The sequence below is a fragment of the Erinaceus europaeus genome, chromosome 4 (genome assembly GCF_950295315.1).
Source record: "Erinaceus europaeus chromosome 4, mEriEur2.1, whole genome shotgun sequence".
NCBI lineage: Eukaryota > Metazoa > Chordata > Mammalia > Eulipotyphla > Erinaceidae > Erinaceus > Erinaceus europaeus.
The window spans coordinates 5,223,061-5,247,327 of NC_080165.1; the positions used below are offsets into that span (position 1 = coordinate 5,223,061).

The window sequence follows — 24,267 nt, forward strand, 5'->3', positions numbered from 1 at the left end:
ACTTGGGAGCTGGGGGGGCCCGGGGCTTCACCGCGGGGCCTGCGCACCTGCCTGCGGGCGGTCTGCGGACCTCGGGTGCTGGGTGCTGGGCGCTGGGGCCTCGGTCCTGCGGTTGCGAGCCTGGAGCCTGGAAAGCAAGCTTTCCAGCTTTTCCCTCCCCCCGTCCTCTCCTCTCCTTCCTTCCTTCCTTCCTTCCTTCCTTCCTTCCTTCCTTCCTTCCTTCCTTCTCCGAGCCGTGGCTTGCTGCTTCCCTTTTTGTCCGCCTCCCTGGCTGCCCTGCTCACTGCCGTCTGCCCCTCCGCCGGAGCGGATCTGCCATTCCCCTGGGGTCCCACTTCCCCAGCCCGGCCGCCAGATCCCTTTCTGCTCCTCGTCCTTGTGCTTTGGCCGGCAGCCGGCAGCCTGCAGCCTGGACCCCGGCTCCAGACCCGGGACACGGGGCTGGTTTTTCTCCGCCACCTGCTGCTACGGACTTAGACCCTCCTGCCGCAACTTAGGCTGCAGCGTGGCTGAATCAATATTATCTTGTCTTCATTTTTTTTTTTTTTTTCTTCCAGCAAATGGTGAGTCAGGCTGTGATCATAGTTTGTTTTCCTTTTGTTGCTGCAGGACCCAAGGGGATAAGTGTTAAGGGAAAAATCCTAAAGCGCTTTAAAAATGTAAACAAGGGAAGAATACTGCTGATGATGGGAACTGTAAAAAAGATAGAGCGGCCCTAGGAATCAGCCCGTTTGCATTGCCTGCTGCCTTGTCTTGTGTGTGACTAAGGTTCAAGTCCATCCCCATCCCCAACGCACGAAAACAAAGTTGGGTGATGTAAACAGTTTCTTTCTTTTCTCTCTGCTGGCTTGAAGAGCTCACCCGCCCCCCCCCCACCACCACCATGTGACAAAAAGAGGGAAAAGAGAAACACAGGGCTATAATGGCTAAACAATTTATACAGTCGTGTTTTTTAAAATTTTTAAATATAGGTAGTATTAAGCCAGATTGTTACTTTCTGTTACTTTCATGCTAATAGGTTCCATATTGAGTTATATGTAAACTCTGGAGGGGGAGGATTTGGGGCTGTTCCCATAAAACATGATCACTACATGATCAGAAAATAAACTCCCGTTAAACTTGAACCGTGGTGCATGGAGCAGAGAGATAGACATTGTCTCTGCAGATCATGAAACGTTGATGAAAACACGGTGTGAGTCATCCGCGTCACAGATTCGGCCTCTCAGCCTTTGTCTGTCTGCTGTCTTTGTCTGTCTGTCTGCGGGGGCTTACTTTTTTAGAGCCTAGTCCTCGAGAGTTCCTTGATGTCAGACAGGGTACTTAGCAATTTCTCACCCCAGGACTTTGAAGAAGTTACCTACTGTTCTGGAATTTAGTCAGTTGTAAAATATTTAAAAGGTCAGTTTAAGATTAATGCTAATTCATAGGTTGCTTTGAAAATGAAAATGGAAGGGTGAGATTTGCACTAAAATTGACCTGGGCAAGGAAGCTTTGGTGAAGAAACTGGTTTTGAAAGTTCCAGATGTGTCTTCTAGTCTTAATATCTGGAGTGCCTTTTTAGAAAATAAAATCATAAGAAAACAATACTAGAAAATAGGGGGGGAAATGCTACATGTCTTTTTTTTTTATTATTCCATAAGGTGATGTGTGTATGTATGTATGTGTGTGTGTATAAGATACGCACACGCATACACACATACACACACACACACGATTCCACCTGGGCTGACATTTTTCTCTATGTTTTTGTTTCAGATAGAGAGAGAGAGAGTCATACTAGAGCGCCTCCGAGTCCCCCAGTGCCCAGAACCTTGCAGATCCCAACAGCACATGGTCAAGTATCAAGTATGTGGGGGTGGGTTCCTGGCCCAGTCTGTTCCCCACTTGTCCAAAGGTGTGTCACACATAATCCCAGCAAAGGATTGAGGGGAAAGCATGGTTTTTTTTTTAGGAATCTTCAACTTTATTTAGGAAAACTGAGAACATTCACATCTTAGGCAGAGAGAGACAGACAGAGCACCTGCCTGTACTCACAAGGGGGCAGGGCAGCCTAGGCAGACCCCGCCCAAGCCCCGCCCACAGGGCTGGCTCATAACCATGCAAGCCCCGCCTCCATTTCCCTTTTAGAAGCCACGCCCACTTCCTGTGCAGGGGTTTCCTTCCCCCAGGCACACAGGTGCCACTGGGGAACATGAGTTCTGCTGTGGTGCTGCAGTGTCTGTGTTCCCCGAGGTACTTCCTGTCATTCTCGGTTTTGTGTTTGTGTTTTTGTTTCCTGCCAGCGCACTGCTTAGCTCTGGTTTCTGGTGGTGCGGGCTGTGGAACTTGGGGCTTTGGAGTTCATTGGGCGCGAACTTCCTATCATGTCTGACCTCAACATTTCCCCCTCCGGGAGTATGGGCCCAAAGTTGTTTTTTGGGGTGCTGAGGGACTGAGTTGGGTGAGTTGTCTCCAAGCCCCCAAATACCTTTTTATTGAAGAATTGAAAAGACTTTGAAGTAGATCCACTTTTTTTTTAAAGATTTCCCAGAACCTTAGTGGACCTCTAAGTAATCGACAGTGATGTATCATGCCGAAATTAAAGGTAGTGAAAGTTAAAAGCCGGGGGCTGGGTGGTAGCGCAGTGCAAGGACCGGCGTCAGGATCCCGGTTCGAGCCCCGGCTCCCCACCTGCAGGGGAGTCGCTTCCCAGGCGGTGAAGCAGGTCTGCAGGTGTCTGTCTGTCTCTCCCCCTCTCTGTCTTCCCCTCCTCTCTCCATGTCTCTCTGTCCTGTCCAACCACAATAAATAAACAAGGGCAACAAAAGGGAAAATAAATAATAAAAAAAAAATTTAAAACAAAGGAATTGTTTCTTCACCGTATAGGAAGTTGTTTTTATTTTTTAAAATAAATTTATTTATTTATTTATTATTGGATAGAGAAATTGAGAGGGGAGGGGAAGATAGAGAAGGAAAGAGGCAGAGAGACCCCTGCAGCCCTGCTTTGCCGCTCATAAAGCTTCCCCCCTGCAGGTGGGGACCAGGGGCTTGAACCTGGATCCTTGTGCGCTGTGATGTTGTGTGCTTAACCAGGTGCACCACCACCTGGCCTTCTTAGGAATTTATTTTTAATGGAAATGCGGGAGTGTAGGAAAAGATATAAAGGGTAGACATGATGACCATTTCTCGATAAACTATGGAGTTTATGCTACTTTTTTTTTAATATTTATTTATTCCCTTTTGTTGCCCTTGTTGTTTTATTGCTGTAGTTATTATTGATGTTGTTGGATAGGACAGAGAGAAATGGAGAGAGGAGGGGAAGACAGAGAGAGGGGGGAGAGAAAGACAGACACCTGCAGACCTGCTTCACCGCCTGGGAAGCGACTCCCCTGCAGGTGGGGAGCCGGGGGCTCGAACCGGGATCCTTATGCTGGTCCTTGCGCTTTGCCCCACGTGCGCTTAACCCGCTGCACTACCGCCCGACTCCCAAGAGCTTACGCTATTTGCAAAAGATGTGTGAGGTGTTTGGTAGCACTCGGGGTGGGCCCGGGAGGGGAGCTCTCAGGGCCTGGTGCAAGACGTTAAAGATGCAGAGAAATCCAGCATCATACACCAGGACCTGTAAGCGCCCCTCCCTGCCCCTGCCCCAGTCCTTTGCTTTGGCTCAAATACCTTCCTGTCAGAAAAAAAAAATTGTACATAACAGAGGACTGGACAGTGGTGCGCCTGGCTGAGTGACATTCCAGGTTCAAGCCACTGGTCCCCACCTGCAGGGGGAAGCTTCACGAGTGGTGAGGCAATGCAGCAGGTGTCTGTCTGTCTCTCTCTCCCTATCTCCACATCCCCTCACAGCTTCTCCATTTCCTTTCAAGTGAATGAATACAAAAGTTTAAAAATGCACAAAAAGGGACAGGTATTTTATACACACCTATGTACAGAGTTGCACACATATAAGTATGTATATATACACACTTATTAGTTCTAAACACACACATAAGGTCATTTTTTTTTTGAATAGTCATTTCTCTTATTACCGTAATGAGCGAGATAGAGAAAGACCAAGCAGAGCCCTACTCAGCTCTGAGGTCTGCCTGGTGACGGTGCTGAGGATTGAACCTACAATCTCAGAACTTCAGGCCTGAAAGGTGTTTGCATGACCACTACGCTGTCTTGCCATCCTGGCGATGTCACTGTGGAAGTTAAGAGTTAATGTTTATAGTCTCTGCCCAATGGGATCTTCAGAGTTATAAAATAATAATAGTTTGAATGGGAGATTTCTGATTCACATCATGCTCTCCGATGATGATGCCGGAGACTGAACCTGGCACTTTGGAGCCTCAGGCCTGAGAGCCTCTTTGCAGAACCGTTATGCTATTTAACACCGCCTTTCCCTCAATTTCACTTCTTTCTGTTCAATTTCAAATGTATCATTTAAAATGTGTTCTTTACTATCCTGTGAAATCGTTCTAGTTAAAAAAAAGACAGAAAAAAAAAGCTTGTTGAAAACCTGTTTAGCAGAAGCCTGTGTGACCTCTGCACCCCATATATCCGAGCTCACATTCAGATCAAATCATTGGGGTTACAGTTAACAGTATGTATATACTATTCCCATATTTGGCAGCTACTCTCTTCCCTGATCCAGTTTTCTAGTCCTTTTTCCAGCTGTGAGCCCATGTCCCCAGACAATAACCTGGGTCTACCTTCATATCAGATGTCAGGCTCAGGCAAAAATTAGTAAAGTCATGGACCTCTTGGAATATACCTAAAATAGACCTACTAGCTTTTCCCAAAATGGAGACTCCAAATGTTCATCTGTAGTATTCTTCCCTTCAGGTTCATGATTTAGTCTACAATTTGCTCTGCTTTATATCTTAACTCTTTTTCAGTCACCAGATTCCAGATGCTAGCATGATGCCAACCTGGCTTCCTGGACAGACAACCCCACCAATGTGTCCTGGAGCTCTGCTTCCCCAGAGCCCTGCCCCACTAGGGAAAGAGAGAGACAGGCTGGGAGTGTGGATCCACCTGCCAACACCCATGTTCAGCGGGGAAGCAATGACAGAAGCCAGACCTTCCACCCTCTGCAAACTACAACAACCCTGGGTCCATACTCCCAGAGGGACCGAGAATGGAAAAGCTATTGGGAGGGGATGGGATACGGAGTTCTGGTGGTGGGAATTGTGTGGAGTTATACCCCTCTTGTCCTATAGTCTTGTCAATATTTCCAATTTAAGAATAAAAATTAAATTAAAAAAAGAAAATCCTTTTAAGTATTAAGGATTTCATATATTCCTAACTTTTTAAAGCCTTGAACTTTTAATGTTATATTAACATTGAGGAAAATTTAATCTATATAGAAGATTGCCTATATGTACTCAAAACAGACAAATATTTTTCAAATGACTAACAATATGTTCATGTGCTCAAAACATTTATCTTAAATAATATGACATTTTCAAATAAATATTGTGTCTTGATTATATACAGATTCTTTTGCAGATACCAGGATTTGACAGTGTAGTAAACTGTGTCATAACCTACTATAACTCTTAGTATAATTGATGTTATGAATTTTATTTTTCATTTTGAATACACTTAAGAATTCTATTCATGGTGGTCCAGGAGGTGGCACAGTGGATAAAGCATTAAGATTCTCAAGCATGAGGTCCAAAGTTCAATCCCCGGCAGCACAAGTACCAGAGTGATGTCTGGTCCTTTCTCTCTCCTCCTGTCTTTCTCATTAATAAATAAATAAATTCTTTTTTAAAAAAATAAAAAAGAATGCTATTCATGGGAGTCTGGCAGTAGCGCAGCGGGTTAAGCGCAGGTGGCGCAAAGCACAAGGACCTGCGTTAAGGATCCTAGTTCGAGCCCCCGGCTCCCCACCTGCAGGGGAGTCGCTTCACAAGCAGTAAAGCAGGTCTGCAGGTGTCTGTCTTTCTCTCCCCCTCTCTGTCTTCCCCTCCTCTCTCTATTTCTCTCTGTCCTGTCCAACAACAATAACAATAATAACTACAACAATAATAACTACCACAATAAAACAACAAAGGCAACAAAAGGAAATAAGGAAAAAATATTTTTTAAAAAAGAATACTATTCATGCTATCTAACTAATTTTTATCTTTCAGTACATTACAGCCAACTGCTCACCATCTTGGAGTTTAAACAAGCATGTCAACATGGCAAAGTTTCGAAGAAGGACTTGTATCATCTTGTCACTTTTTATTCTCTCTGTTTTCTCCTTGATGATGGGTTTAAAAATGCTGAGACCTGACAGAGCTGTTTTTGGTGACCCTTTGGGACTTGACCTTCTTCCAGATCTTCGTAAACGGACATCTCACTTGCGCAAAAATTTTGATTCGCAAAGAAACGACAAAATCAACAGTGAAGCAAATACCAAGAATCTAAAAAGTTTGGGGATCACTATGAAACCTTCCAAAACCTCTGAACCTTCCCTAGGAGAACAATCACCTCTGAACTACTACTTCCACGTCTTTTATTACAGTTGGTATGGAAATCCTCAGTTTGATGGGAAGTATATACATTGGAACCATCCAATCTTGAAGCACTGGGACTCTAGGATCAGCAAGGATTTCCCACAGGGGAGACACAGTCCCCCGGATGACATTGGCTCCAGCTTTTACCCGGAGTTGGGGAGTTACAGCTCTCGGGACCCTTCCGTCATTGAGGTGCACATGAAGCAAATACATTCAGCGTCTATTGGTAATTATTCCACACTTGTTAACTCAGAAACATCTACATGTATAAGGTGGATATGATTTCTCTTGACATTTATTTATTTTGCATAGAGACAGAGACAAGTTTTGAGGGAAGAGCAAGATGGGGTGGGGAGAGAGACACCTACAACCCTGCTTCGCCACTTGTGAAACGTGTTACCCCCACCCCCCAACATCCGCAGTTGGGAAGTGGAGGCTTGAACCCCAGTCCTTGTGTGTGGTAACATACAAACTTAATCAGGTGTGCCACTCACTACTCGGCCCCCTGAATATATTTTCTTTTTTTTATTATTTATTTTCCCTTTTGTTGCCCTTGGTTTTTGTTGTTGTTGTAGTTATTGTTGTTGATGTCATCGTTGTTGGATAGGACAGAGAGAAATGGAGAGAGGAGGGGAAGACAGAGAGGGGGAGAGAAAGACAGACACCTGCAGACCTGCTTTACTGCTTGTGAAGCGACTCCCCTGTAGGTGGGGAGCAGGGGGCTCGAACCGGGATCCTTACGCCGGTCCTTGCGCTTTGTGCCATGTGCGCTTAACCCGCTGCACTACCGTCCGACTCCCAAATATATTTTCTTTCTAGCATATATATTTATAGATATTTTACAGGCCATCAAGATACTAATTAATCTCATTGTTATTTACTATAGATTTTAAATTCAAAATCAAACTTTATTTATTTCACCTTTTTAAGATATAATGTGTATGTATGAAATTATGTTGTTTTCTTTCCCTACTTGACTAATTTCACTGAGCATAATACCTTCTAGATGCATCCTTGTTATTGCAAGTGGCAGGAGCTAATTTTATTTTTTTGCCTCCAGAGTTATTGCTGGGGTTCTGTGCCTGCACCACGAATCCACTGCACCTGGAGGCTTCCCTTTTCTTTTGTTGTCCTTGTTGTGTTTTTATCCTTGTTGTGGTTATCATTGTCGTTGTTATTGTTGTTGGTTAGGACAGACAGACATGGAGAGAGGAGGGAAGACAGAAGGGGAGAGAAAGACAGACACCTGCAGACCTGCTTCACCGCCTGTGAAGCGACTCCCCTGCAGGTGGGGAACCGTGGGCTCAAACCGGGATCCTCACGCCGGTCCTTGTGCTTTGTGCCACGTGCGTTTAATCCGTGCCCCACCCCCACAAGAGCTAATCTTATTTAGCTTAATAGTATCCTATATGTATGTATAAGTACATGTATATATCAGTTCTTCATCTATCTTATGAGTCAGTGGATACTTGGTTATTGGTTTTACTTTTTCCTCCTTAATTCCTGTCTTTTGTACTAATACTATAATAAAACAGAACTGCACTTTTGTGCTGATTAGCTTGTGGTCACCAGAACAGAGGGAGGAATTGGGCCATAGGTTGAGACAGAGGAGATAATGCCTTTTGATTGTCAGTGTTATGCTCCTGAAATTTGTTATAATGCTGTTATTTTAATTAGAAAATAATAGTAACTCAGCAGAAATACTGCCATCTAGTGTTTGTGCTGTCAATTCACCCTGTCAACATATGAGCTAGACACAGCGTTCCCTCATGTGAAATCAACTAAAGTCAGCTCAGTTCAGTCAGTCATATGTCACAAAGCATAGTCTGTCACTAAGCCAGCTAGCTTCCATATAAAAACAACAACAAAAAAAAACACTTTGCTTTCTAATTTCTATATCACAGTTGTGTTAACTCTTAACATTTTTGTAGAAGAATTCTTGGACTACTTAGCTTAATGATTTGATTTTAAATCAAAGACACATTTGTGTGTGCCTATATGCCAGCATTTAAGTCTGCATAATCTCCATAGATGTGCTTATGTAATATAACAAATACATATTTAATCTGTAAGTGGGAGACCTTTACTTATTTTTAAATAATTCTTTTCTGAAGGAAGAGAGCAAGATCAAGCGAGACCAGAGCACTGCTGCAGCCTAAGTGTTGCTGGGAATAGAACACAGGACCTACACATGCAAGTCCTGTCCCCTGACCTTTATTTTAGAAACAAATGTATTTATTCTTGGTTCATCGCCTTTAGATTTCAGATTTGAATCTACTTAATATCTGCCAACCGTATTAAACTCCTCATGAATCGTTCAGTTTCACCCTTTATCATGTAGTTGATGCTGCGACTGAATTTATATCGACTGTTTCTTCTTTTCTGCTGACCTTTAATTTGACCTTCATGTCTAATATTTGTTTTGCTTTATTTAGTTTGTTTACTTATTAACTTTTAAAGATCTTTATTATTTACTTATCTATTTTTTATTTATTAGATAGATACAGAGAAAAACTGAGAAGGGAGGTAGAGACAGAGAGAGACCCCAGCAGCCCTTCTTCACCACTCGTGAAGCTTTCCCCCACAGGTGGGCACCGGGGGATTGAACCTGGGTCCTTGCGCACTATGTGTGCCCAGCCAGATGTGCCACCACCTGGCCTCCATATTATTATTATTATTTTAATGAAGGATATATATCTAGAGACCAGAGGACTGCTCAGTCTGGCATGTGAGGTGGTACTAAAGATTGAGCCTGGCATCTCAGAGCCTCAGGCTTGAAAGTCTTTTGCTTGACCATTAGCCCCAAGTCTATTTCATATAATATCACACATAGGTTGAAAGCATGTGGTGCTTGTCTTTCACCGTCTGATGTTATTTGACTAAGAATACTCTCTTGGCTCACCCATACGTGTTAGAAAACAGGATTGCATCTCTTTTTGCAGTCAAGTTGTAGTCACTGTTTAAAGACCACATCATAATCCACAGCCCTCAATCTTTTTCGAGTCTCACATATTGTACAGAATTTTGTAGATCAGTCAACCAAATTATGTTCCTTTGTATTTTGAGACTAAAATTCCCCAACAGAGAATGACTGGATCATATAGAATCAGTATTTTTAATATTTTGAAGAACTTCTGTACTGTTTGCAAATGAGTAGACGTCAGCTTACACTCCTCACTGGGCATACAAGGGCTCTCTCCTCAACATCCTCTCCAAGACCTGTTTGTCATTTTGATAAAAGTCAAAACAAAGGAACCCTAAAGCAACCTGAAGGACAGAAATCACTAAAGTTAGGGCAGAAATCAATAACATTGAAAATAAGAAAACCATACGAAAGTAAATGTTGGTTCTTTGAAAGAGTGAACAAAATCGACAAGCCTTTAGCCAGACTCACAAAACAAAAAAGGGAGAAGATCCAAATAAATCAGATCATAAATGAAAGAGGAAATATCACAACAGACACCGCAGAAATTCAACATATCATGTGAGACTTCTATGAACAACTCTATGCCACCAAGCTAGAGAACCTGGAAGAAATGGATGATTTCCTAGATAACTATGAACTTCCAAAACTAAGTAAAGAGGAACTAGATAACATGAACACGCCCATCACAGCTAATTAAATTGAAACAGTTATCAAATACCTCCCCAAGAATAAAAGTCCTGGACCAAATGGTTTTAAAAATGAATTCTACAAAAACCTTCAAAGAAGAACTAATACCACTACTTTTAAAAGTCTTCCAGAAGATTGAAGACACTGGAATACTCCCTGCCAGCTTCTATGAAGCCAATATCACTCTGATACCAAAAGCAGACAGGGACACAATCAAAAAAGGAAACTACAGACCAATATCTCTGATGAATATAGATGCTAAAATATTGAACAAAATTCTAGCCAACCAGATACAGCAGTATATTAAAAAGATTGTTCATCATGACCAAGTGGGGTTTATCCCAGTCATGCAAGGATGGCTTAATATACGTAAATCAATCGTGATCCACCACATCAGCAAGAACAAGACCAAAAACCACATGGTCATATCAATAGATGTAGAGAAAGCCTTTGTTTGACAAAATACAACATCCCTTTATGATCAAAACTACAAAAAATGGGAATAGATGGAAAATTCCTGAAGATAGTGGAGTCTCTATTATAGCAAACCTACAGCCAGCATACCCAATGGTGAAAACTGGAAGCATTTCCTCTCAGGTCACGTACTACACAGGGCTGCCCACTATCATCATTACTATTCAACATAGTGTTGGAAGTTCCTGCCATAGCAGTCAGGCAGGAGCAAGGAATTAAAGGCATACAGATTGGAAGAGAAGAAGGCAAACTCTCCCTATTTGCAGATGACATGATAGTATACTCAGAAAAACCTAAGGAATCCAGCAAGAAGCTTCTGGAAATCATCAGGCAATACAGTAAGGTATCAGGCTACAAAATTAACATTCAACAGTCAGTGGCATTCCTCTGTGCAAACAGAGTTCAGGGCGCCAGTATTCCGGGCTAGCTTCGCAGGCGGGAGACAAAGAGACGACCAGAAACTCATGGCTGAGCTGAGAACGCAGTTTAATCTTTATTTACCAGCGGGCAAGCAGTCCAACAACCTAATCATAACACAATCCTGTCCTGCCTTTTTCTCCTCTGGGAGAAGAGTCAGGAAAACCAGGCAGTATGTAGGATATGGGGGCGGGGAGAAGGAAGAAGCGCAAAAAGGCAAAGACTAAACCAAAATCTCCCGGAGGCAGGGGGAGTGAGACCAAACCAATGTAACAGAATTACCATGTAAATAGACCACAACGTCAAACAATGTAACAGAAGGGATCCCAGAAGCAGAACTAGAAGCATACCAACAATTCCCCTATTTCTTTTTAACTAATTGACCATAGTATCAGGAGTGTGGGGTGAACAGAAACCTATATCGTACAGGCATCTTCAAAAAAGAAAGTGGCACAAACATGGAGGAACAAGTAAGCGAGCAGCAAGAACCAGTGTGCTGCCAAGGGAAGGCCTGAGGGGGGCGTTTCGTGCCTCTGTGGGCAAGGATTTATCAAGCTAAAGGACATTTCCTGCCTCTGTGGGCTTTTCTTGCCTCGACGGACATTTCCTGCCTCTGTGGGCATTACCTAGCAAGGAGGGAGGGTATGGCCTATAGAGTCCCCAGGCAGCTGGCTGCAGTCAGTCTTTGAGAAACCCAGCAGCATAAAGGGAAGCTACTGTAGAGTTGTGTACCAATAAGTCCGATAGAAGTGCCAGTCCAAAGCAGATGTCCACAGAAGAATGGCCAGGCGGTGAATTGTTGCCCGAGGAAGGTCAGCCGCTGGAATTCCGCTTTTCTGTAGAGAACTTGACAGCTGCAATTTACTTAGTTGTGAAAAAAAATAAAACTTGTAACAAGTTAGTTCACTATAATTAACTCGATGATTATAATTGGTTTAAGTATCTTTATAAATTTGGAAGGTCTTTCTCGTTTCATTTCAAGGCTCCTTAACCAATCTAAGCGCAATAAAGTGTGGTAAGGCAAAAAACCACTGCTAGAGCCTCAGGCGTGAGAGTCATTAGCATAACCAGTGTGCAATCTGTCTTATGCCTGGGCTGGTTCTACCTCTAAATGAGAAGGCAATTGAGAGCTTTACATATCAATAACGTCTTTTTTTTTTAACCTTTGTACACCCATATAAGATGGAGACACACCCTAGGTGTGCGCAGGTTTTTTAGACCAACTCAGTTAAAATATATTGATTTTTAACTAATTTTTACCTCAGACTTTAAATGTAAATTAAGTTTACCTTTATGAGAATTATGTTGAAAACCTTTTTTCATTTAACTTTGCCTGGTAAGAATGCAGCCTTAAAGTTACATTTCTAACCTTAAAGTTAATGTTTACCAAACTTTAAACACACACATAAACATGGTCTTCAATACACAAGGAGAAAAACTTTTGTTATGAAGACATGTTGTTTTAAACACAAATTTAGATATGCACTGTCTTAGTTGTTCGGGGGGTGCGTTATCTGGAGGTGGCCATGCAACTTCACTTCCAGGAATTGCAGTGGTGCCATCACTGCACGTATGTCTGCGTATTATAGCTCCTCTGCCATCAGAGCCGAGCTGGGGATCTCGGCCAGGGGGCCCAGTCCTGGCAGGGAGCCTGCGGTCTCAGGGTGGTCCGGGATCTGCCCAGACTTCATAGCAGGAGGGCGGTCAGGCTGGCCATGCAGAAGGTGTGGGCCGAGGCACTCTGGGGGGGGGCCAGAATGGGCTGCAGCCCTGTCCGCCATGCCCGCTGCCCTGCTCCCGTCTCCCGAGGCTGCAGCAGCTGCACCAGTGGTGGTGGCGGCAACATGTCTCCGAGCCCCGCCCCTCGCCCCGCAGCAGCGAACAGTCTCCTGCGAGTGGGCGGTGGGTGGAAACCAGAGTGTGGCCCAAAGCGAAATGTTCCTGAAACAGAAACTGTCTCCTGAAGAAAGGGCAGAGGCCTTTGGAAGCCTCTAAATAAGTAGAAAAGCAGCCCATAGTGGATAGGGAACCAAACATCTTCACTTATTTGGGGGAAGGGCAGGTTAGGTCCCACATTGTGGCACCATATGTCGTCAAAGTTCAGGGCACCAGTATGCCGGGCTAGCTTCGCGGCGGGAGACAGACAACCAGGGACACAAGGCTGAGCGGAGAAGCAGTATTTCTTTATTCATGAGTGAACGGTTTAAAAACTAATCTAATCTAATCTCAACCCAGTTCTGTGCTGCCTCTCTCCTCCGGCGGCAGCGTCAGGAACCCAGGAAGTATCTAGGATAGGGGGCGGGGAGAAGCAAGAAGCGTGAAAAGGCAAAGATTAAACCAAAATCTCCCGGAGGCAGGGGGAGTGAGACCAAACCAGTGTAACAGAATGATGATGTAAATAGACCACAACATCAAGCAATGTAACAGAAGGGATCCCAGAAGCAGAACTAGAAGCATACCAACACAGAAATCAATTCCTTTTACTATAGCAACAAAAACAATGGAATATCTAGGAGTAAACCTAACCAAAGAAGTGAAAGACTGAAAATTATGAGTCACTCCTCAAGGAAACTGAAAGACACGAAGAAGTAGAAAGATATTCCATGTTTATGGGTTGGAAGAATAACATCAAAATGAATATACTACCCAGAGCCATCTACAAATTTAATGCTATCCCCATCAAGATCCCAACCACATTTTTCAGAAGAATAGAACAAATGCTACAAATATTTATCTGGAACCACAAAAGACCTAGAATTGCCAAAACAATCTTGAGAAGACAGAAAATGGAGGCATCCCACTCCCAGATCTCAAATTGCATTATAGGGCCATTGTCATCAAAACTGCTTGGTACTGGAACATGAATAGACACACTAACTGGTGGAATAGAATTGAGTGCCCAGAAGTAAGGGTACTGGAACATGAATAAACACACTGACCAGTGGAATAGAATTGAGAGCCTAGAAGTAAGCCCCCACACCAATGGACATCTAATGTTTGACAAGGTTGCCCAGACTATTAAATGGGGACAGGGGAGTCTCTTCAACAAATGGTGTTGAAAAAAATGGGTTGAAATATGCAGAAGAATGAAACTGAACCACTATATTTCACCAAATACAAAAGTCAATTCCAAGGGAGTCAGGCGGTAGTGCAGTGGGTTAAGCCCACGTGGTTCCAAGCACAAGGACTGGCATAAGAATCCCAGTTCAAGCCCCTGGATACCCATTTGCAGGGGAGTCACTTCACAGGTGGTAAATCAGGTCTGCAGATGTCTGTCTTTCTCCCCCCTTCTCTGTCATCTCCTCTCTGCATTTCTCTCTGTCCTATCTAACAAGGACATCAATAACAACAACAATAATAATAACTGCAACAATAAAACAAGAGCAACAAAAGGGAAAATAAATAAACATTTATAAAAAAAGTCAAATCCAAGTGGATCAAGGACTTGGATGTTAGACCACAAACTATCAGATACCTAGAGGAAAATATTAGCAGAACTCTTTCCACATAAATTCTAAAGACATCTTCAATGAAATGAATCCAATTACAAAGAAGACTAAGGCAAACATAAACCTATGGGACTGCCAGGCTAGCATGGGGGTGCCTCTTCCCTGGCGCGTACTCTCTGGGTTGGAGAGAATGCGACCGGAGCCAGCCTGGGTTGCTACTCACTCAGCAATGTGAGGGAGATTACTAAAAACAGACTCATGGTGGTGAGATAATTAATTCTTTATTGATCAGAGAGCCCAGGCTTTTAAATGTCAGACCCAGAAGTGTCAAGTTGAAAACGGAAATGGCTAGGAAAGGGGCGGAGAAAGGCAAAAGGGGCTGGAAAGGTAGGAATTTCCTTAGCAAATGTTTCGAGGGTTTTAACTGGTCGGATTAATAATACCCTGGAGGCAGGGAGAGTCTTGAGGGTAGATAGAAGATAGATCAAAGGAATGGAATGGGTGGGGATGTTTCAAGCAAAACAATGATTATGTAGATAGGCCATCGTATCAGGAATGCAGGATGCTTTGTGAGGCTCCTCACAATTTCCCGACATCTCCCCCTTTCTTTTCATCAAATGGCCATAGTATCAGGAATTTGGGGTGCTTTGTGAGGCAGGGAGTCTGATAAGACAGGGCACACTTTTGGAGTTACTCCTGTCCCTCCTTGCTCAACCTCTCGGTAGACTGACAGGATAGACACACTCCTCAGGTCCCAGGCTCTACCACATCCTCACAATTTCGCAACATGGGACTACATCAAATTAAATTAAAAAGCTTCTGCACAGCAAAAGAAACCACTACCCAAACCAAGAGACCTCTCACAGAATGGGGACGATCTTTACATGCTATACATCAGACAAGAGGCTAATAACCAGAATATATAAAGAGCTTTCCAAACTCAACAACAAGAAAACAAATAACACCATCCACAAATGGGGGGAGGACATGGACAGAATATTCACTACAGAAGAGATCCAAAAGGCCAAGAAACACATGAAAAAATGCACCAGTCTTTGATTGTCAGAGAAATGTAATTAAAGACAACAATGAGATACCATTTCACTCCGATGAGAATGTCATACATCAGAATAGGTAACAGCAGCAAATGCTGGAGGGGTTGTGGGGTCAAAGGAACTCTCCTGCACTGCTGGTGGGAATGTCAGTTGGTCCAGCCTCTGTGGAGAGCAGCCTGGAGAACTCTCAGAAGGCTAGAAATGGACTTATCCTATGATCCTGCAATTCCTCTCCTGGGGCTATATCCTAAGGAACCCAACACCCCTATCCAAAAGGATCTGTGTGCACATATGTTCTTAGCAGCACAATTTGTAATAGCCAAAACCTAGAAGCAACCGAGGTGTCCAACAACAGATGAGTGGCTGAGCAAGTTGGGGACTATATGTATAATGGAATACTACTCAGCTATTAAAAATGGTTAATTTACTGTTTTGAGCCGATCTTGGATGGCCCTTGAAAAATTCATGTTAAGTGAAATAAGTCAGAAACAGAAGCATGAATATGGGACAATCTCACTCTCAGAAGTTGAAAAACAAGATCAGAAGAGAAAACACAAGTAGAACCTGAACTGGAATTAGCATATTGTACCAAAGTAAAAGACTCTGGGGTAGGTGGAGGGGGGTGGTGGAGAATACAGGTCCAAGAAGGATGACAGAAGACCTAATGGGGGTTGTATTGTTATATGGAAAACTGGGAAATGTTGACCCTCTTAAAAGTTTAGTCCAGAGAGAACAGAAGCTGGTGGCACAGCTCTATACAGATAATGTCAAAGGACATAAATTATGGTGATGTTGTGTATGATACAGCAAATCCTAACAAAGGGATTTTTCAAAGTTAACCCAATTGCCAAACAATGTGATTATAGCAGTAACTATCTATTGCCTTCTTAAATCCTAAGATAGCAGGAACCTCCCGCTTCCTCTACAGAGCATAAATTTTCCCCTGTCCTGGAACCTCTGGGGTGGAGCTCACTTTCCTTCATGCTTCTCTCAAGTCATACCAAATGATATTGCATCCGCCAATCCCAACCTAAGCAGTGCAACGAGTACCACCTGTGAAGCGACTCCCCTGCAGGTGGGGAGCCAGGGGCTTAAACAGGGTTCCTAAGCCTGGTCCTTGCGTTTCGCGCCACATGTGCTTAACCTGCTGTGCTACCGCCCGACTCCCAGCCATTATTTTTTTAAGTCTTCTGATCCTCACAAAAATCTTCACTTTATGGCAAGTTGACTTGGAACTGTCAAAAAGGGGATACAACAAGATGTCATTCTGTTAGTGATTAGGATGCATCATATCCTATTATAGCAGCAGTAGTCTATTAGCAAGTAAGGAATATTAGCATATGGCAGTGTAGTTTAGCTTAACAAGACATCTAGCAGCAGCAGAGAGTTAGCAAACTGTAAAAAGATATGAATGCTTTGTTTTTTTATCTTTTTTAAATTTTTATTAACAAAAAGGAAACACTGACAAAACCATAGGATAAGAGGGGTACAACTCCACACAATTCCCACCACCAGAACTCCGTATCCCATCCCCTCCCCTGACAGCTTTCCTATTCCTTATCCCTCTGGGAGTATGGACCCAGTGGATATGAATGGTTTTAAGTGAGCTCGGGTGAAAAGGAAAGGAGGGATTCCTTTTTTAGAGAGGGGACTTAATGATCTCACTTATATACAGGACTTAGTGAGTAGGAACAGGAGGAGAGAGCACAGAGTGGAACAGGATGTGGATGTGAACTATGTCACCAAAGCAAAGGATTCTGGGGAGCAAGGGGGAGGGAGGCATGCCAGAGAACTGTGGGGCCTGGTGCATAATGAAATCTTAGTCCTGTGTCAGTGACTGCCCTGTGAGACATCAACTCCTTCAATGAAAAAAAAGAAGAAAAAAAAATATATATATATATGTCTGACTCTTAAGTATTTGTTACCAACTATGAGACCCTAGTCTTTTTTTTTCTTTTTCTTTTTCTTGCTTTATTATCTCACTTGTATGATACCCTAAAAGTCCGCAGAAGTATGGGAGCTATGTAGACAGGTCAGGTTCAAGGGATGGAGGAGGGAGGAAAGGAGGGATGAGTAGGTTTTAGGACACAAAGGGTCCCTAGAGCTGTGAAACTCTGGGGCGTGATGCTGTCGTGGTGGGCTCTGCTTCGTAAGGGCGCACCTGGACAGACTCTTGAGTGTAACTGCAGATCCGTCACACTAAAGTAAGGTGTTGATGACAGTGGGAGGTGTTATGGACTAAAGACAAGAGGCGGGGCTTCTGGAACTTTTTACTCTGCCATTTTTCTGTGAACCTCAAACTTTAGAACAGGAAGCCTACTGATTATAAAGTAGTGATATGTGATTTTAAAAAGTTCTAGGGAGTCAGGCGGTAGCGCAGCGGGTAAGCGCACATGGCACAAAGTGCAAGGACCAGTGTAAGAATCCCAGTTTGAGCCCCCAGCTCCCCACCTGCAGGGGAGTCGCTTCATAGGCGGTGAAACAGTTCTACAGGTGTCTGTCTTTCTCTCCCCCTCTCTGTCTTCCCTTCCTCTCTCCATTTCTCTCTGACCTATCCAACAATGATGACATCAATAACAACAACAGTAGTAACTACAATAATAATAAAAAAAAGGGCAACAAAAAGGTGTCGCTTTGCAGCGGCAGAATGCAGAGGAGAGAGGAAAAGAGGGTCCAGAGCGGAGAGGGGACACAGTTCTTTATTCGCGCGGGCACCTCAGGGTTGGGTGAGAGCGCAGCAGTTTGGGCCACCTGGAGCTAGCCAAAAATGGCCATCCCCAACTACGCACACCACCCTTCTTCACCGAGGTCAAAAACAGGCAAGAGAGAGGGGGGCAGAAGTAGGAGGGCTTTTTATAGGGCAACAGCCAGGAGTGACGTGTTGGGACAGGATTGATTGGGAAAGGTACTTGAGAATACCGTATTAGCTCTCATGGGAAGTGGTAGAGCCTGAGAGCAAAGACTGCATCTGCATAATTCCCCAGGAAAAAGGGAATAAATAAATATTTAATTTTTTTTTTTTAAGTTCTAACTAAAAGATAATGCTGGGAGTCAGGCAGTAGCACAGTGGGTTAAGCACACATCATGCAAAGTACAAGGACCAGACTGAGGATCCCGGTTCGAGCCCCCGGCTCCCCACCTGCAGGGGGTCACTTCACAAGTGGTGAAGCAGGCCTGCAGGTGTCTCTCTTTCTCCCCCCCCCCCGTCTTCCCCTCCTCTTTTCATTTCTCTCTGTCCTATCCAATGACGATGACATCAACAACAACAACAATAACTACAACAACAATGAAACACGGGCAACAAAAAATAAATATTTTTTAAAAAAGATAATGCTAGCTGATAAAGAGTTCTTATGTACTGATCGTACAAAATAGTTACTGTGATCTTTAGTAGAATCAAGTTAAGCAGTGAAGAGGCATTCTGTAAGCAGGTCACTTTTTTGTCATTGATGGTTTAGTGTCTGTTCTCCCTCTTAGCATGTTTGAATGCTAGAAGCCATTTCTGTTCCTGTGTTTACTGTTTTTGTTTATTTGTTTCTTTTCACTTTTTCCTGTTAGGTGTGCTGGCACTCTCATGGTACCCACCTAACGCAAATGATGAGAATGGAATACCTACAGATGACCTGGTACCAACTATTTTGGATAAAGCACATAAATATAATCTGAAGGTATTTTAATTTATTTTTGCTGAGAAATGATTGATGTGTAGCATCATATTGGTCCCATATGTGCAACACAATGGCTTGATATATGTGTATATTGTTGAGAATTCATCACAGCTAGGTCTCCTTAAAGTCATAGCTATGCATAGTACAAAATGTATTATCTTCCGATAAGACTTTCAAAATTTATTGGTGACTTTCAAACATACAGGGCAGTATTGTGAACTGAAGTCATCATGCTGTTAGCTGCCTTTACTGCTTCCCCTGCCTTTACTGATGTGGTAACTGGAAATTTGTACCTTTCATCTGTATCTACCCACTCTTGAACTGAGTTCACAAGTTGGTGAGATTCTAGGGCATTTATTTAATCTGGAATATTGACCTCAGCATCCATACATAGGGTAGGGAATAGCACGTGTGTCTCTCCTTTATTTTTACAGTTGAAAAGCACACACACCACGTTTTTGGTTCTCATGCATCACTGAAGAACAACAGACACTTGATTTTTTTGGTGGATATTATAAATAATGACACAGACAAATTCCTGAAAATATTTTTGTTTATTTTCATTACTGGATAGAGACAGAGAGACATTAAGCAGGTGCACCAATGTCTGCCCCCCAGTAACTTCTCAAAGTCAATAGCTTTATTTGCCTCAGATATACGAAAATTAAATTGCTAGATCAAATGGTAATTCTCTTTTACATTTTTGGAAGAAGCTATGTATTTTTTGTTTGTTTGCTTTTTGTGTTGTTTAATGGTGAATGTACCAATTTATATTCTCATCAGTCGCGAAAAGGTTTCCCCTACAGTTTCTTTGCATTTCACCTCTAACGCACTGTGTTGGACCTGTTCACCATCTGGTTAGTATCTTGGAGAAAATGTCTATTGTGAATTTTTGACAGTGTTGTAATTCAGTTGTTTGTTTTGTGCTAATGAGTCAAGACAAAGAAAAGAGAAATTCTGCATCTGCGATTTCTGCATCCATGATCATCAAGAAGGGTCCTCGGCTTTTCAGCATTCTTGTCTGGTTGTTGACAAAGCTAACACCATCTTTGAAAACTGAATTTGCATCTGTCCCCACTTTCATGGTTGGAAGAATTTGTGCCGCTTGGCTACTATTTCTATTTTAAGTGTTTCATACAATTCCCCAGTCAAGCCACCTGTTCCTGGACGGTTTCTTGGTGGGAGGTTTTTGATAAACTGATTTCCTTTCTTTCCTTGCTTTCTCTTTTCTCGTGATTCAGTCTTAGTAGAATGTGTGCTTCTAGAAATGGATCCATCTAGTTGGTCTGCTTCATGATTCTTTATATTCCTGTAGAAGCCATGGCAATACCACCTGCTTCATTCTGACTTGTAGTTACTTGAGTTCTCTCTTCTGTTATCAGTGATTTAATAATGATTGACAAGATTATAGGATAAGGGGCTTACTTGAGTTCTGACATATTCTTGCTGAATCTGACTAGAGATTTGTTTATCTTCTCTTTTTTAAAAATAGCATCTTTTCATTACTATCTTTTTCATCTTGTTTCCAGTTTGTATTTTTCCACTCTAATTATTTCTTCCCTTCCTCTACCTTTATTTTAAACTTAAGCTTTTAGCTACGTGAACTCTAAAATTTCATTTGAGAATTTTTAAATTTATTTTTTAATCACTTCTTCAGGGTTGGGGAAGGGGGGTGATGGTTTCCAGTATAGTTGCTGACACTTAAGCCCAATCTCTCATCTCTCTGTGATGATAACTGCAGGCAACACACTTTCAACACCAACTTGGGGGTTCCTTTCCACCACCAGGCACTGTGGGGCTGGCCACTCTGGGTCCCACCTGCCTCCCCCGGCCGTTGGGGAGACAGAGGTCAGAGCGGCCACCACATACCGAGGGTGACGTGCACAGAGAGACAGGGCAGTCAGCTCTGGGAAAGCCTCAGTGGGGCAATTCGCTTATTGAAAGAAAAGGCAGGTAAATATATCCATAACTGGGGGGAAGGTTGAGGTAACCATTAACCCAAACACAGAGCAACACAATTTATAGTCACATTTTGACCAACAGACTGTTTGATCACAAGTAAAAGGTTACCATGCAAGGTTTGGTCACAGCTTTACAATGTACATTTTTCCAGAGGTAGATTGCAGGCACTTTAGGGAAGCGGGGAGGTGGCGGGGGGAGGCAGCTGAGCAAGCAGGATGTTTACTGATGGTTGTAAGGTTAACCGCACACAGTAATCCATAGCTTTTAATTAAAGAAGGAAGGGGGGAAGTGGCATGTGTAGAAAGGTGCCCATGTCTGGGTGTCCAGCCGTCATAAATTCCAGAGACTGGGGGGACCTGGCCTTGTCTTAACCCAAAGGGAGAGTTGGGGGTCAACCCACTTGGACCTCATGGAAACAATATTCTGGACTTTCTGGGACAGTGGGCCCAGTCCCCAACAAGGCATGATCACCCTCAGAATGTTTACTTCTCATTGTGGGTATTTATTTCTATGAACTTTCTTACAAATCTGTGACTGCACCACACGATTTTGCTGCCATTTCATTTTGTTTGTGTCACAAGATACATTTTAAAAAAATTTTTCCTTCAATGACTTATTGAATCCAATTCCTGTTCAGTACCATTTTCCTTAGTTATTAGTGTTTGTGAATTTTCTAGTTGTTTGATTTCTAGTTTTTAGGCCTTTGTGATCTAGAAAGGTTGATGATGGAACTCCATCTTTGAGAATGTACTGAGACATGCTTTGTGACCTATCATATTGCCTCCGAGAGAATATACCACATGTTCTTGAGAAGAATGCGCATTTTATTGTTTGTACATGAAGTACCATGTTTGTGCCTGTTGAATATTACTGGCTAAGAATGCTGTTCAAGTCCACAATGTCTCTGTTGATTTTCTGTCTGAATGAATTAACCAGTGATGGAAGTGGGCTGTTCTGTCTTACTTCCGGCTTGTTAATAGCTGACTTATGAGCACAGTGCTTCCTGTCTTTGTAATTGTCATACTATGTAGTTGAATTTATTCCTTCATTACACAGTGACTTTCTTTGTATTTTTGCATCGTTTTTTGGTTTTTTTGTTTTTGTATCGTTGTAGTTCTATCAGTTTTTCATCACTTGCTATTTGTAATGGATCTCTATTGATCCTTTACTTTCACAGTAAATGTCCTGATATCTGAAATCAGTAATTTTAGTTTTGATTTTTATTTATCTATTTTGGATAGAGACAGCAAGAAGTTAAGAGGGAAAGGAGAAGGGAGTCGGGCGGTAGTGCAGCGGGTTAAGCGCAGGTGGTGCAAAGCGCAAGGACCGGCGTAAGGATCCTGGTTCGACCCCCGGCTCCCCACCTGCAGGGGAGTCACTTCACAGGCGGTGAAGCAGGTCTGCAGGTGTCTGTCTTTCTCTCCCCCTCTCTGTCTTCCCCTCCTCTCTCCATTTCTCTCTGTCCTATCCAACAACGATGTATCCAACAACATCAATAATAACTACAACAATAAAAAAGACCAACAAAAGGAAATAAATATTAAAAAAATAAAAAGAGGGAAAGGAGATAGGGGGATTCATGAGTGAGACCCCTGCAGCCCTGCTTCACCACTCATGAAGTGTCCCCTCTGCAGGTGGGGGCCAGGGGCTTGAACTTGGGTCCTTGTGCACTCAAGTGTGTGAGCTCAGCTAGGTGTGCCACAGCCCAGCTTAGCCCAGCCCCTAACGTCAGGACTCTTTTATAGGTAAGAGATTTAAAAAAAAAAAAAAACGATTTGGTCAGTCTTTTGTTTTCTGAATGATTTCATCTGTTTATCATCTATTATCCATTTCACCCATTAATCTTGAATTATTGATCGCACTCATTGTGGTTTTAGCTTTATGATCATCCTAAGACTCGTGTAAATGTCATAACTAAACAGTTAGTCCTACCCTGCTTAGAAGGAGAAATGGAATCCATTTAAAGTCTTGTGTTCTCACTTTTTATTATATATCATGCCACTACATCTTTTTCATCTTATATATTCCTTAAAAAAATATCCTTGGATTCATAGTTGTTTTTCTACTTTGTCTTTTAACATTCATTCCATCCTTAACTGTAACCCATCATTTTTACATAGTATGCTTTCTGTTTTTGAATTTGATTATATATTCACTTTTACTTGTGAATATTTATTTTCTTGTTATAATCAGTCCCCTACTGTTCCCAATAAACATGTCCTTTCACACTGCCTATTCAGCCCCTCAGTTGGTGAACGGTCTGGCCCTGCTACCTTTAGCTTGTTTGGGAAACATATCTCCTTTCATTAGTGCTTTGAATATAAGGTGAGACTCTGACTCTTTCTCTCTCTCTTTTTCCTCCTGTGACTCCTATAATTTGAGTGTTTTTTGCTTGATGCTGTCTCACAGGTTCTTTTTTTTTTATAATTTTGTATATCTATTTTCCCTTTTGCTACCCCTTTTTTATTGTTGTTATAGTTATTGTTGTTGTTGATGTCATTGTTGCTGGATAGGACAGAGAGAAATGGAGAGAGGAGGGGAAGACAGAGAGGGGGAGAGAAAGACAGACACCTGCAGACCTGCTTCACCGCCTGTGAAGCGACTCCCCTGCAGGTGAGGAGCCGGGGACTGGAACCAGGATCTTCATTCTGGTCCTTGCGCTTTGCGTGATGTGTGCTTAACCCATTGCACTACCGCCTGACTCCCACCATTATCTTCCAAGATCAGAGGAGATCGGGCGTGTTCAGGGTGGTATGGCCATAGACAACCATTATCTTTTAGTTAGAACTTTAAAAATTTTTTTTAAATACTTATTTATTCCATTTTTGTTGCCCCCTTTTTTTTTATTATTATTGTAGTTACTACTGTTGTTATTATTGATGTCATCATTGTTGGATAGGACAGAGAGAAATGGAGAGAGGAGGGGAAGACAGAGAGAGGGGGGAGAGAAAGACAGACACCTGCAGACCTGCTTCACTGCCTGTGAAGCGACTCCCCTGCAGGTGGGGAGCCGGGGTTCGAACCAGGATCCTTATGCCGGTCCTTGTGCCTTGCACCACCTGCGCTTAACCCGCTGCGCTACAGCCCGACTCCCTAGAACTTTTTAAAATCACATATCACTACCTTATAATCAGAAGGCTTCCTGTTCTAAAG

The 24,267-nt window shown here is 42.8% G+C and overlaps 1 protein-coding gene across 3 annotated transcripts in view; it reads left to right on the forward strand.

Moving 5' to 3' along the window:
* The first annotated feature begins 583 nt into the window (after positions 1–583).
* MANEA (mannosidase endo-alpha) overlaps positions 584–24,267 on the forward strand; it is a 29,285-nt gene continuing 5,601 nt past the window's right edge. The window contains exons 1-3 of one of the 3 annotated variants that reach the window (XM_007523788.3): positions 584–816; positions 6,118–6,702; positions 19,043–19,152. In XM_007523788.3, coding sequence (XP_007523850.1) covers positions 6,159–6,702; positions 19,043–19,152 — 654 coding nt within the window. In that variant the 5' untranslated portion in view covers positions 584–816; positions 6,118–6,158. The remainder of the gene's footprint in view (positions 817–6,117; positions 6,703–19,042; positions 19,153–24,267) is intronic. The other 2 variants (XM_060188673.1, XM_060188672.1) reach the window with 2 other exon arrangements.